Source organism: Caretta caretta, chromosome 21 (genome assembly GCF_965140235.1).
Source record: "Caretta caretta isolate rCarCar2 chromosome 21, rCarCar1.hap1, whole genome shotgun sequence".
NCBI classification, from domain to species: Eukaryota; Metazoa; Chordata; order Testudines; family Cheloniidae; genus Caretta; species Caretta caretta.
Window position 1 is genome coordinate 16190537 of NC_134226.1, and position 13121 is coordinate 16203657.

Consider the following 13121-nt stretch of genomic DNA (forward strand, 5'->3'; position numbering starts at 1 on the left):
ACAGCTGAACTACAGAGCCTAGGTACGCCCTGGTGTGGGTGCAGCATAGGCTGACCGAAGGAGTTTTCTGCCTGCGTAGGAACAGCACCTTCCCAAAGGACATTGGCCAGGCCCACAGAAGCACAGTTCTGTCAGCATAACTGCGTCTACACTGGGGCTTTTGCCAGCACTGCTATATTGGCTGTGGGAGTGCTTTTCTCCCCCCGCCCCCAACACCCCCGGGACAGATGTAGCTGTGTAAGTTTTAAATGTAGATTAAATGCCTGATGGCTCAGCTGGCGGGGATTAGCTGAACCGCTGGGCTACATGGGCTCCGAATACCAGCCCAGCTCTGCTACAGGGGGCTTGGGAAGCTCTTAACCCGCAGAAATTCCTGACATAACCCTCCTTACATGGCAAAAACTGTCCTTTTCCTTTTTCCCCCTCCTACTCTCCAAGCACAGAGAGCGCTCGGGGAGCTGCTGCCCAGGAGGAAAAGCACCATATTTAGTCATGGGGATGGGAAGCGCAGATTTAAGATCCCATATTTAGGTGAAAAGTGCTGGGCCTGCAGAGCGTTCAGAGGGGAGCGCTCGGCTCTGTTTGCATTCTTGAAACATTGTTTAAGGGCAAGAAATTTTTCTTCTGGCAAGGAGACAAGCAGGCCACGGGGAGCGGCTTCCTGCTGACATTTAAGGCATGCGTGTGGGATGGGGGTTGAGTCTGTCAGTCACACACCAGTGTTTGGCTGTTGCTGGACTAGCCGCTGTTTCCCTCCTCCAGCCTCTTTGTTCCTTTACAGCCGGAGGTAGGTAACTGCCAGCTGGGATGTTGTGAGCTCTGCCCTACCTCTGATCCTGCTCCTCCCTGCCCCTACAACTTCCTCTTGGATTATCTGATCCAGTGCTAGGGCTTGGAGGTCAAGTGTGTCTAAGCATCCAAGAGTGCTGTCTGTGTTGCCTGTCGTCGGCTATCTAAGCTGCCAGTCTCCTGATTGGCAGGAGAACACTCCAGTCGGGGTTGGCCTGGGCCAAGCTGGACTTTCTCCTGGCACACACACTTTCTGCTATCGTCCCATGGAACCAATCCCTTGAAGGTTGGGATCACTGACCATCCATTGCAGCCCTCCCCTGCCTGCACCATTCCTGATTAACCCTTAGAACTGTGCAGATGAGCTTTGTAAAGGGATTTCATAATTTGTCGTTTCCCAAATTGCATCCACTCTGCCCACTGGCAGCATTGGGGTTAATGTCAATTTCACCTTTTAACGCTGAACTTCCTGGCTTTTACCTGGGTGGGTGGATCGGTTGTTTTTACTCATGCCAATGTTCCTGTAAGAATTTTCATCTGTATGTTGCTCTGCACACTCCACATTAACAAAGGTTTTGTCTGGGAATTTCCTTACTCCTTAAAATCTGACACATAATATGTCTTGGGAGGACTGATGCTCTCCGACTTGCTAGTGTGTTCTGGCTGCCCAGAAGCCAGAGATGACTCCTGGCCAAGGTCTGTGGGTGACGTTCCCCTTGTTCCTCTCCAGTGGTCTGTAAAAAGAACCTGGACAGCACCACCGTGGCTGTGCACGGGGAAGAGATCTATTGCAGGTCCTGCTATGGCAAGAAGTATGGCCCCAAAGGCTACGGCTATGGGCAGGGAGCAGGGACCCTGAGCACCGACAAGGGAGAGTCGCTGGGAATCAAATACGAAGAGTGAGTTGGAGCCTTCATTTAAAAAACAGTGACTATAAAAGGGGATTGGAGAGAGGTACCCACATCCCAGCTCTGGGTGCCCCAGTGGGGAGGGGCATTGTGGATCCCGGGGAGCTGCACTGTGGACCCCGGGGAGTTGAGCAGCTCTGCTAGCATTTCCTGTTCTGAAGAGATCCTGCTTTCTACCGCGTCCTTCTATTTCAGTGTAAAGTTCTGCACTCTCCTGACCTCTAGTAATCAGCAGTTTGGCTGGCAGGCTCTTCCCAGCCTTGTAAACGCCAGCCTCTGCCCAGGATCCGCAGACTGGATCAGTCTAGTGCCTGGCTGCAGCTGGGAGTCTAGCTGGGCCATTCACTTGCTGAGACGATGCCCCCTGCCGTTAACAAAGGCAACCCTGAGAACAGAATCAAGCTGGCAGCTAGAACATAACCTAGCAGGAGCCTAACGAGACCAGTAGCCCTTGCCCTCTTGGGCAGTTTGAGTACCAGGAAGAACAGGAGGCCTCTACTCTGGGGCCCAATACAATCCGAGCTTGGCTTAGGCCATGTCTACACTCAGAATGCTGCAGTGCTTAGGGGGAGACACTCGCTACAGCAAATGCGCGATGGGAGGGGATCTCCCATGGCTGTGGTTAACGCACCTCCCCAAGAGGCAGTAGCTCGGTCGATGGAAGAGTTCTTCCATCGACCTAGTGCTGTCTACCCTGGGGGTTAGGTTGGCTTGACGTCACTCAGGGGTGTGGATTTTCACACCCCTGAGCAATGCTGCCGGGTTGCACAAATTTTCTTATGTACACCAGCCCTTCAGCTGTGTCTTCGCTGCCCAACAAAGGCGTATGTTTACAGCGTCATTGCTCTGTTGAGGTGGCCTCACTGTAAAATCCCAGAGGTGCTGGAGTTCTTACCTCGATGGAGTTCATCATCATCGAGGCAGATCCCAAAGGGACGTAGCCCCCTTGAAGATCAAGCGCCACCTGGATCAATCTCTAGCTAGGTCCTTCAGGTGATCTGGCGGGGTGTTCGGCCTACAGTTAGGTTTGCATGGCAGCCAGGGCTGTGACTTGCAGCTTGTGTAGACTTACCTGCGCTAGCTGCACCCTAGCTAGCTTGCTAAAAATAGAAGTGAAGATGTTGTGGTGTGGACGTCCGTGCAGGCTGGGCAAGGCTGCTTGACCCCCGCCCCCCCGGCTACGTACTCATTTGTGCATCCCAGGGTGATGCCTGCATCACTGTACCCTCATGTCTGTTTTCAGACAGCTACTTAGAATACAGCTAGCGTGGGAATGTCTACATGAGCTGCAACGGCACTCGTGCACACATGCTGCAGTGTAGACGTTCTCTTGGTCCATCATTGGCCACCGAAGCCTTTGGTGCGCACGTGATCCCCGGCTGTGCAGCAGCATCCCTTGGTAAGCGCGCTTTGTAATTCGGTCCATCCTAGTAACATGTCCATACCAAGAGAGCTGCTGAAACCGAACCAATGCTGACAGTGGGTGCTGGGTTCGGCTACAGAGAGCTAGTCGGGGTCAATCTCAGGTGCAGGATATAGGGTTGACTCGCCTACCTCCATCGAGTGACGGACTCCGGCACCTCGTGCTGTAAACACCCACCTTTTGGGGGCAGTGCAGACCTCGCCTGGTAGGCCTTGCAGAGCTGGTGGGGAAAGGGAAACTTCAGTCAAACAGCAGCAAGGATTTTGACAAAATGTTGTGCTGAAGTCTTGAACTCTCCCCTCCTGCCTTGGCTTATAGCACCTAGGAAGCCATCCAGGCTGTGGGAGGAGCTTCTCCAGCCAGAATTGCTGGCCCCCTGCAACATAATGGGAGCAACAGTGCCTCTAGCCTGCCGTCTCTCATGGTAGCGCCCTGATCCGTCAGGGCCGTGCTTCACTAGTGGAAGCAGGCCCCCCATGGAGCATGCCTGCACTGTGTGCCCCCTGCGGGGAATGTTCTAACCCTTCTCTCCCAGTGTGTAGATGCCCAGAGCTTCCGAAGGGCTCAGCCCCCAACGGGAACCCATGTGCTGAGCCCTTCTCACAATCTGGCCCTAGCAGAGACCTCTTTTCTTCTTCCCTGAATGTGGAGCCCCCCTGTCTCATCAGCTGCCCCTGTCTGCTGCTGCTTCCCAGTCATGCAGGTCAGGTAACTAAATCTCTCCCTAACTGGAATCCAACAGGAGCCAGCCCCACCAGCCCACCAACAACCCCAATGCCTCCAAGTTGGCTCAGAAGGTGGGCGGTGCCGACGGCTGCCCCCGCTGCAGGCAGGCTGTGTATGCTGCTGAGAAGGTGATTGGCGCTGGGAAGGTAAGACAGCAGTGCTGTGGGGGGAGATGACTGCAGGGTGGTGGTTCTTGAGTCAGCATGTGGCTGAGAGCTCTGAAAGGGTCCATGAGCTAGGGCTCATGGTCCAGGGCCAAGCCCGGATGCTATCGTGGGCCAGATGTCCAGCACCCACAAATGGGGCTGGATTTTCAAGAGATCAGCTAGCGCCCAACGTGCTGTGAGCTTTTTTGAGACTCTGGCTCCTCAGGGTGGTGCTGGCCCCTTCTGAAAATTCTGTCTTTATGATATGTGCAGGTGGCAGAGAGCCACATGCATGGGGTAGCCACAGGTCCTCTCCATCTCCCTGATCCCAGGGGACCATGGCTGGTCCCTTCTGCCCCCCCCACCCCATGCCCTGGGAGGAGAATGATGTGCCACACAGCCCTGGGCTGGAAGACAAGTCTACTGCAAGGAAACCCCCATGTTGGCATTCTCTCCTTAGGCTCTAGAAGGCTGGATCTGGCTTCCACAGCCCAGTTCACCCAGCCGGTGGCTTCCTAAGTCTTCAGACCATTGGTTCCTCTCTCCCCCAGCACTGGCCCCTGCATAAGGCAGGGTGATGAAGTATCCAGACTCTTTGGGTCTTCCTCTGGCCTTGCCCTGTGAACACATACAGCTCTGCTAACGCCTCTGTAGCATCTCCTGCTATTCCAGTCTTAGACTCTGCCTTGCCCCCCAGGACCTCTGTGCAGTCCTGACCTGCAGCACCCTCCACTAGTCCAGCCCTGGGCTCTCGGTACACAGCTCTGCTAATGCCTCTCAGTCCCAGCCTGGGGCCCCCACTGCTAGTCCAGCCCTGGGACCCTGACAAAGTTCTGCCGATGCCCCTAGCACCATGTGTGTAGCTGAGGCAGAGTCTGACCCATTGGCTCTACAGTCCAGGAAGGCCCCTTCCCTGCACCAGGCCACCCTTCATGTACAGGTGTGTCTTCACTGCAGAGCTAGCCCGGTGGCTTGGCACCTGAGTCTGAGCAGGCAGGTTAGCCTCGCCCGGCCGTGAGCCGCCACATTGCAAAGCCTGACTCATGTTACTGGGTCCTCACTGGGGCTGTGATCCTCGTGGGCGTAGCTTGGACTACTGGGGCCATGTCCCATGGTTCTGCATGCTGCAGCAAGCTGAGCTGCTCTGAGTCTCTCCCAGTGAATTGTGGGAGAACTTGTCTGTCCTGGGCACATGGAATTGTGGGAAGGCATCGGAAGGCTACTGGCTTTCAAGTGGGTTTAGCCCAGTGGTTCTCAACCTGTGGCCCACGGGCCACTTGTGGCTCAATCAGCACAGAGCTGCGGCCCATGTGACCTCCTCAGGGCCATAGAGGCTGTATTGGATGCGGCCCACAATGGTAAATAGGTTGAGAACTACTGGTAGCCTTTTGTGTCCTCACTGCAAAGTGGGTGGGTTACCAGCCTGAGCGGAAATGGAACCAGGCTTGGGCCAGCTAGCCTGGGCTGGAAGAACCACTAAACTTGAGTGAGAGGATTTTGTGTGTGTGGATGGGAGGGGGGTTAGGGAAAACACCCAGATAAGAGCCCGTTGTGATCCTGCAGTGAAAACAGACCCTTAGAGTAAAAATGGGGGCACAGTGTTTAGTGGGAGACTTTGCCATTCTACATCTTTGAGTAGCTGAAGCTGGAAACATTGCTGTGTCTAAACAAACTCAGAGAGGATACCAGTGTGTGTGTCTTAAAATGTACTGATCGTTCTTCTGCTGGTGGCATAATTCAGCCTGTTGTCTCCGCCTCCTGCCTCTACCCCAAGTCCACATCTTATTTTCCCAAAGAAGGTTCCATGTTTTCAAAGCCGTTTTGTTTTTGTTTTTTTTGAACTCCTGTGTCAGCAGCTCTCACTATTTGCAGCTCCATTGATTTAATGCATTAGGAATTCTGGGAGCAGCTGGGAGAGCCCGAATTTTAAAAGTCAGCCTGGTGCCTTTGGTCTCAACATCGGGATGTAACTTTCATTGGTGCTCTGTTCTGATTCTAGTGCTTTAGGGTGCGTTCATCTCTAGAATACAGAGCCAGGGCTCTCGCCAGATCCCTAGGGGATGCAAATCGAATCGCCACAGCTGGGCTGACTTCAGAGGAGTTTTGCTGATCAACAGCAGCCTAATGTTTAAGAGTTAATTCTTTACAGGGGCAAATCCTAAACTGTGGGTGGCTGGTAGTTTGGAAACAAGGTTAAAGGAGCATGTTTCATGCATGCCTGGTTGAGATCTGGATTAGAACAGCCTCCGAAATCCCACTCGCCTGGGATCTTTTCTGATGAGCCAGTTAGTTTCATCTCACCATGGTAATGGGTGACTTTGCCTGAGCTGATCCAATGGGTGCAGGGGTAGCCCATGCTCCCAGCATGGCTCTGTCTCCACTTTGTGTGCTGAGGTCCTGGGTTCAGTCCCTAATGCAGACAAGCTATCGAGGGGCATTGTGTTACGTGGGGAATGGAATATGTGAGCTAGGCTAGGGCCGGATGCTGCTTCCCAGGAAAATTCTGGCTGTGATTTGGGACTTGCGCTCAGAAGCTTTAAAACCTCTTTAAGGAGGGGCTGGGCACTGGGGTTTGTTGGCAGGAGGATCCTGCCCAGACAAAAGGAAGTGTGATTAAAGCCAGTCCTTCCATGTAATACTGGGGATACCAGCCAGGGCCTGCGAAAGGGAAAGCCAAAGCTGTGCTGCTAGAAACAGCTACACTGGGGGGATCTGGGTACCCCAGAGACACACTCATCGTAAATCCACTGTCCTGTGGAGATTAAGCCACATTTTAACAGTGTCCGACTGGTCTGACCCAGGCTCTAGCATGGTTGAACCCCTTCTGGGGAGAATGGGATTGTGATCGGGGCCTTGGAAAAAGGCACTTTTCACTGTAGAGCTTCCCCTGCGGGCAGGGCCCTGGGGGTGCTGCCGGGGAGAGCCAGGGAACTGACATGCCCTGGGTGTCCTACCGGTGGGGGACTGCCTGAGCGGCCCCCTGCTCTGTGCCCCGCACCCTCTGACCGCGCTCTGCTCCTCTCCCCACAGTCGTGGCACAAGGCCTGTTTCCGGTGTGCCAACTGTGGCAAAGGCCTGGAATCCACCACGCTGGCTGACAAAGAAGGGGAGATCTACTGCAAAGGTGAGCACCCCCCTTCCTGGCGTGCTGGCATCCCCAGGGCCCAGGGGGAAAGAGGACTCCAGAGCAAGGTGCGGGACAGGGTATTGCGGGTGTGCAGCTTCGGGGAGAAGTAATTGCTGACCCCAAACCAGCACAGGAGATGCTAACAATTGTATGTCCTGCTAAAATCCTGGGGGGTAGCTGATACTGAAACGTGAGTGGACAGGGAAGCGGTCCGAATGGCCCCAGAGGAGCAGGGATGTGCCTGGGAAGCACCCCGTGTATGGCAACAGCGAGCACCCGGACGCTCTAGTGGCCTTGAGGGTGCTTGTGGGTTAATGCCGTGCCAGCCACACAGGCTGGAGAACCACTGGGTCTCGCCACATCTAGCACCTACAAATGACCTCACCCTGCTCCACCTGGGCCATAGCCAGGCTGGTCTAGGTTTGTGGGGGCCTCTGGAAGGGCCAAGTGACTCTAACATGTCAGTGTCTTGCAATGGGAGTCTGTAAAACCCCTGATGCTTCTGCTTTTGAAAGAGGTGGGCAGTGCCCACCCTGCCTGCCCTAGTAGCCCCAGGGGGGCAAGGGCATCAGTGCCTTCTTTTACTCTTCCTGCCCATGAGTCTGTTGCCACCACATCCTCTTCCCCCCCCCCCATCCCCCCTCCCCAGAGGAAAGCCAGGCTCCCTTGCAGCTGCTCCCAAAGTGCTGGAGCTGGCCGCTGGGTTGCCCAGGCATGACTGGCTGTGTGTGTCCCCAGCTCTGTACAGCGGAGCCCCCCCTGCCACTGCCTGGGTTTGTGTCCCTTCCGGTTGATCTCCGGAGCGGATGATCGCACACCTTTCATTGCACCAAACTCTCTGCCAGAAACCAGAGACTCTGCCATCCCTGATTATCCTGTGAGCTCTGCCCAGGGCTTACTGACAGTGAATCTGGGGGGTTGTCACTGGATGAGGGCCAGTGTGTGGGTGGGATCTAGGAGAAGGGAGAGAGTTCCATGTGAGCCTGATCTCTGGGGCTCGGTTGGGAACACTTGTCCACATCAAGCAGTAGAGGTGAGAAATTAACCCAGGATAAACTTTAAACCCCCTCCCCTGGCAGCCAGCTAACAAGGGCACCTATCTGCAGGCTGGAGGAGAGTTGCAGTGGATAAGGAACCAGGCTGGGAGCCAGGACACCTGGGTTCTACTCCCAGCTCTGTCACTGACATTGCAGCATGACCTTGGGCAAGTCCGTTCCCCCCCCCTTTGTGCCTCAGTTTCCCTATGGGGGTAACGACAGTGGCCCTCATTCATAAAGGGCTTTGAGATCCTCTGATGAAAGGTGTTAACCAGTCCCCATGTGCTTGTTTCTTCACCCTGTTTCTGCCTGCCTGTGAGATGGGGCCTAATCTGAACTCTGGGAACAAGCCTATTTTAGCACTGACCCCACACCGTAAAACCACCTCCCCCGCATCCCTATGTCCCCTGTGGCTGGCACCCCTCCCTTCCCTGTGTCGTCATCACTCATGACTTCTCCCCTCCCGCAGGATGCTACGCTAAGAACTTTGGGCCCAAGGGGTTTGGCTTTGGGCAGGGAGCCGGTGCTCTCATCCACTCCGAGTGAGCTGTCAGGATTGGCTCCTCTGCCTCTCCCCTGCAGTGCTGAGCGCTTCGCCGATACCAAGCTCATCCAGACTGACCTTCAAACGTGGATCAAGGCAGCCCGATCCTTCCCCCACTTCCTGCCAGTGCTTCTGTCAATAAACTCCTGCTTATTCTAACTAGACCACCACCCACTTGCCTGCTGGTTTCCTGATCCAAAGCTCACCGAACGAATCGGGAATCTTCCTGTTGACAGCCGTGGGCTTTGGCTCAGGATTGAGCAGCATAGGCCAAATGGCCTTGACACCCGCTCTCACACATGCAGAGAACTTTCCACTCAGCTGGGGCGCGTCACTTTGTAGGTGGTAGGCTCACCTGTGAAACCTGGATGCTTATCTAGATCCTCTGAGGCTCTGAATGCATCAGCCATCCACTAGGACGTCAGAGGAGTATAACAAGCCTTACTCGATTGTTCATAGATGTAAAAAAAAAAATCAAAGCTGGCAAATGATTGGGGCTTGTGGGTGGGTTATTGTTCCTCTGGAGATAGAGGGAGACGAAGATCCAGTGACTGATGTGAGTGAGAGATACAGACGAGGGAGAGGAGAATATTTTTTAAATAGTGTATTGTATTTAAAATACTAATTGGAGGGACAGTCCAATATAAATCACTGGCCAGCTCCCCAGTGGCATACATCGGCATAGTTCCATTGACTTCAATAGAGCGATGTGAAGTTACACCCTGGTTCTAAAACTAGTGTGCTTTCAGAAGTGGCCACTGACTCAGATTGCCTCGGTTTTGGGGAGCCAACAGGGTCCTGATCTCTTTCAGAACCACTGCAGCTCCCACTGACTTCAAATGGGTACTTGGCACGTCTGAAACTCCAGCCCCAAGCTGCCTGGTATGGTGTTCCTAAAAACCGATGCCCAGCGTCACTGGCTAACTTGGACACATTTGGCCGAGATTTCTCTTCCCGCGTTACTAACAGCACCTTAGCCTATTAACCCAAGAGCGTGGAAAAAATCCAACTTGTTTTTCACTGTTTGTGCCACTGTTTTGTGTTTCGCTCAGCTTGAACACTGATATCAGTTTCGTGCTTGTTTCATAGTTGGTGCCACCGTGTTTGGGTTGCAAACTCTGTTGGGGAATGTTTGTATGTTTTTAAAAAAAAACGGGCCAGTTTTGTCCTCGGTTACAGTGCTGTATAAACAGACAAATGTGCCCTGGTACCATTCTCCTTGGGGGGCTTCAGGTGCGGCTTTGCTTTCATGGGCTCAGATACCATCTGACGCCTTGAGCAGAATAGAAAGATGCAAAAACTGACCAAGGAATACTAGAACATGGGATCACACGGAGCGTTCTTTGGGTTTATACCTAAAACTTCACTAATTCACTTGGCATCATTCCCTCCCTTCAGGGTGTTACCTGAGCAAAGCTCACAGCTTTCATTTCTCCTGTTTCCTCCTGAAGCAGGGATGTCAAGGACTCCACAGACCTTTTCCACAGTGCGGGAGAAACATTATGTTGCAATATTTCTACGGTATGTGCCATGTGCAAGGATTGCGTTCAAGCAAAATTATGTATTCAATAAAGCTCTGAGCATGAGGCTCTTGTTCAGTCTCTTCTTTCCCTAGCAATAAGAGGAGTGATTCGCCACATGAGAGGAGAATGCCTTCTTTGGCTTCATGTGAAACTGACTCTGTAGGAAGGGAACTGGCTGCTTCCTTTAGAGACCTGGATCAAAACTACTTCATTACCTCACTGCTTGTGTCATCAGCAGGATTTGAACCTGGGACCGTAGTGTTACAAGCAGCTATTTCCACTGCATGCATCCGATGAAGTGAGCTGTAGCTCACGAAAGCTCATGCTCAAATAAATTTGTTAGTCTCTAAGGTGCCACAAGTCCTCGTTTTTCTTTAAGCAGCTAACTGTAGCTCAGAGGTGGGCAAACTACGGCCCATGGGCCACATCCAGCCCATGGGACCATCCTGCCCAGCCCTTGAGCTCCTGGCTGGGGAGGCTCACCCCCGGCCCCACCCCTGCCCTGGCTGGTAGCAGTATTAGACTCTTCTAGGAGCAGCCTATGGGAAACACAGGCCATATGCTCTGCTAAGGTAGGTTACACTGTATTAACTAGTCAGGTCACAAGTGGCATGAGTTTAATCTCACCCCAGGGCCCCGATTTCTCCACCCCCCCGATGCCCAGTCTGTGGGCATCTAAGCCCAGGGCAGGCCTGACTCTGAGTCAGGCCTGGGCTGTAAGAGCAGAGCTACCTGGTTAACCCTCATTAACTTCGCTCACAAATGGACAAGTCCCCAAGCACTGCAGTGTGGGTAAGGACCCCAGGCTGGAGCTGCTGCCCCTGAGGGGGCTCCAGGGGTCTGGATCCTTCATTCACCATCTTCACCTGGTTCCCAGGAGCTCTTTCCATCACCGCTCTGGCATCAGAGCACTCCGTGGGGAGGCTCTGTCTGGGCAGGGGCTCTCACCGCAGCTCTGCAGCCAGGCCCCACCTCGCAGCTTGTCTCCCTAATGGCGCCGGAGCCTGGCTAGGGACAGAGCGTGCTCTCCTCGCATGGAGCAGGGACGCCTCACTAACAGCCAGAAGTCTCCCTCGGCCTGCCTGGTTGTGCAGCAGGAGGGCCCCGCTGTTTGTGGTGCGGAGGTCAGTGCCCTACGGGGGACAACTGCCCCCGCTGTCAGACCACAGCGAGGACACTGCTGAGAACAAGGCTGAGTGGGTCTCATTTGCCCCCAAGGGATCTGTCTAAAGCCCAGCTCCCCCCTCTGCGCCATAGGGGTGTTGACACTGTTGAAGATCGACAGGTGGACAGAGCTGACGTGTGCTAATACTCGACCTACTAGGCACCCTCCATGCTAAAGAGAGGCTACGGGAAGACACAGGTCGGGGCTGAGAGGCAGCAACACAGTTGTGTGGGGAGCCCAGGGCTGGAATCGCAGGGTGCTGCAGGTCAGGATTGAGGTCCAGGGCTGTGTGTGGCTCAGAACTGAAAGGGGGGGTGGGGCCCTGCAGGCCAGGAGCAAGGGGCACTTTCAGAATGGGGGTGGGGGTGGGGAACAGTTGTAACACCTCTGTGGGGCTTTAGGCCAAAGGTTTGGCTCCTAGCTGGACCTATAGGGATCCAGAGACCTTTTTGTGGTAAATGGTATTGGTTTCTTTGCCAAATCCCCAGCCACCACCAAGGGGCAGGGTATGCTGGGCCCTGATGATAGGACTTGGTAAAGCACAAGGCTGGGGGTGATGTCCAATCTACCGTGCCCTTCAGTTACCCTGGCACAACTGGGGCAGACTGATCTGAGCTCTGATCACTGGCTCCATGACAATGCTGGATCCTATACCCTATACCCGCTGGCAGCAGGACTGCGGTGTTAAGGGACTGGCTCCGCTCGGCTGCTCCTTGGGAAGGGAAGGGCTGGGGCAATTCAGAATCTGAACCCAGCAGAGTTGGGTGAGTGTCTGTGCTCTCTGCTGGCAGACTCCTGGGCACTGCAGGCTGAGATACCAGGAGGGGCTCCAGGGTCCCAGCCATTAGATAGGGAGGGGAGGGGGCTGGGAATTTTCCCACGGAATGCATCTGGATCAGAAGGTTTCTCAGGTGCAGGTGGAATTTTGAGGGGGATGGGTAGAGAGAGGCCAAATGACCCAAAATAGCCAGTAGCTAGGGCCATCACCTGGGAGCACTGGGTTGAATCAGGCAGAGTAGGTCCCCTACATCCCAGATGAGGGCCCTAACCACTGGGCTATTGGCTTTTTTAAAAGGTCTTGGTTTCCTCTCAGGGCAGAACAAAACCAAATCCCCAGCGCTGATGTTTTCTGTGAAAGGGAAGTGGCGTTTTCCAGCCAGCTGTAATGGGGAGGTCACTTAAGAGTCTGGCACGTGTCTGTTTGAAGCAAGCTTTTTCCCCCCCTTAGGTAGGAAGGTTGCCCCAGTTGTTAGTGTGTTAGCTTGGGACTGGGGAGACCTGGGTTCAAGGCCCTGCTTTGCATGAGCTGGGGCACGTCCCTTAGCCTTGCTCTGCCTCAGTCCCCCAGCTGTACAATGGAGCTAATACCCCGCAAGGGCGTACAACGGTAAATGCATTACAGGCTCTGAGGTGCCCAGACGCTTCTACGCTGGGGGCAAGATAAACACATGAGCCTGATTCGGCACAAACGCTGGCAGGTTTCACAGGCTGGGCCGGGGCTGGTTGGGGTTGGTTTGGCCCATGTACACTGTTATCTCAGTGCATGGAGCCCAAGGCGATGGGGGGCTATGCAAGCGTTAAGGCCAATGGAGACATTTGCTGTATTATCCCCGCACTGGGCGAGACCTCTGCAGTCACTGCCTCCGAGAGACCATGTCCTCTCTCAGGGCTGTGCTCTTGGTTCCTTGTGCAGTCCTGGCTCCCCGGCATGCAAAGCCAGGCTAACCTAACTG

The 13121-nt window shown here is 54.3% G+C and overlaps 1 protein-coding gene across 3 annotated transcripts in view; it reads left to right on the top strand.

Annotated features, from left to right (window-relative positions):
- The window catches only part of CSRP1 (cysteine and glycine rich protein 1), a 36402-nt gene extending 26116 nt beyond the window's left edge, over nt 1-10286 (top strand). For all 3 annotated transcript variants that reach the window (XM_048826723.2, XM_075122028.1, XM_048826724.2), the window contains exons 3-6: nt 1520-1688; nt 3863-3992; nt 7023-7116; nt 8626-10286. In XM_048826723.2, the coding sequence (XP_048682680.1) occupies nt 1520-1688; nt 3863-3992; nt 7023-7116; nt 8626-8702 (470 nt within the window). In that variant the 3' untranslated portion in view covers nt 8703-10286. The remainder of the gene's footprint in view (nt 1-1519; nt 1689-3862; nt 3993-7022; nt 7117-8625) is intronic.
- The last annotated feature ends 2835 nt before the right edge of the window (nt 10287-13121 follow it).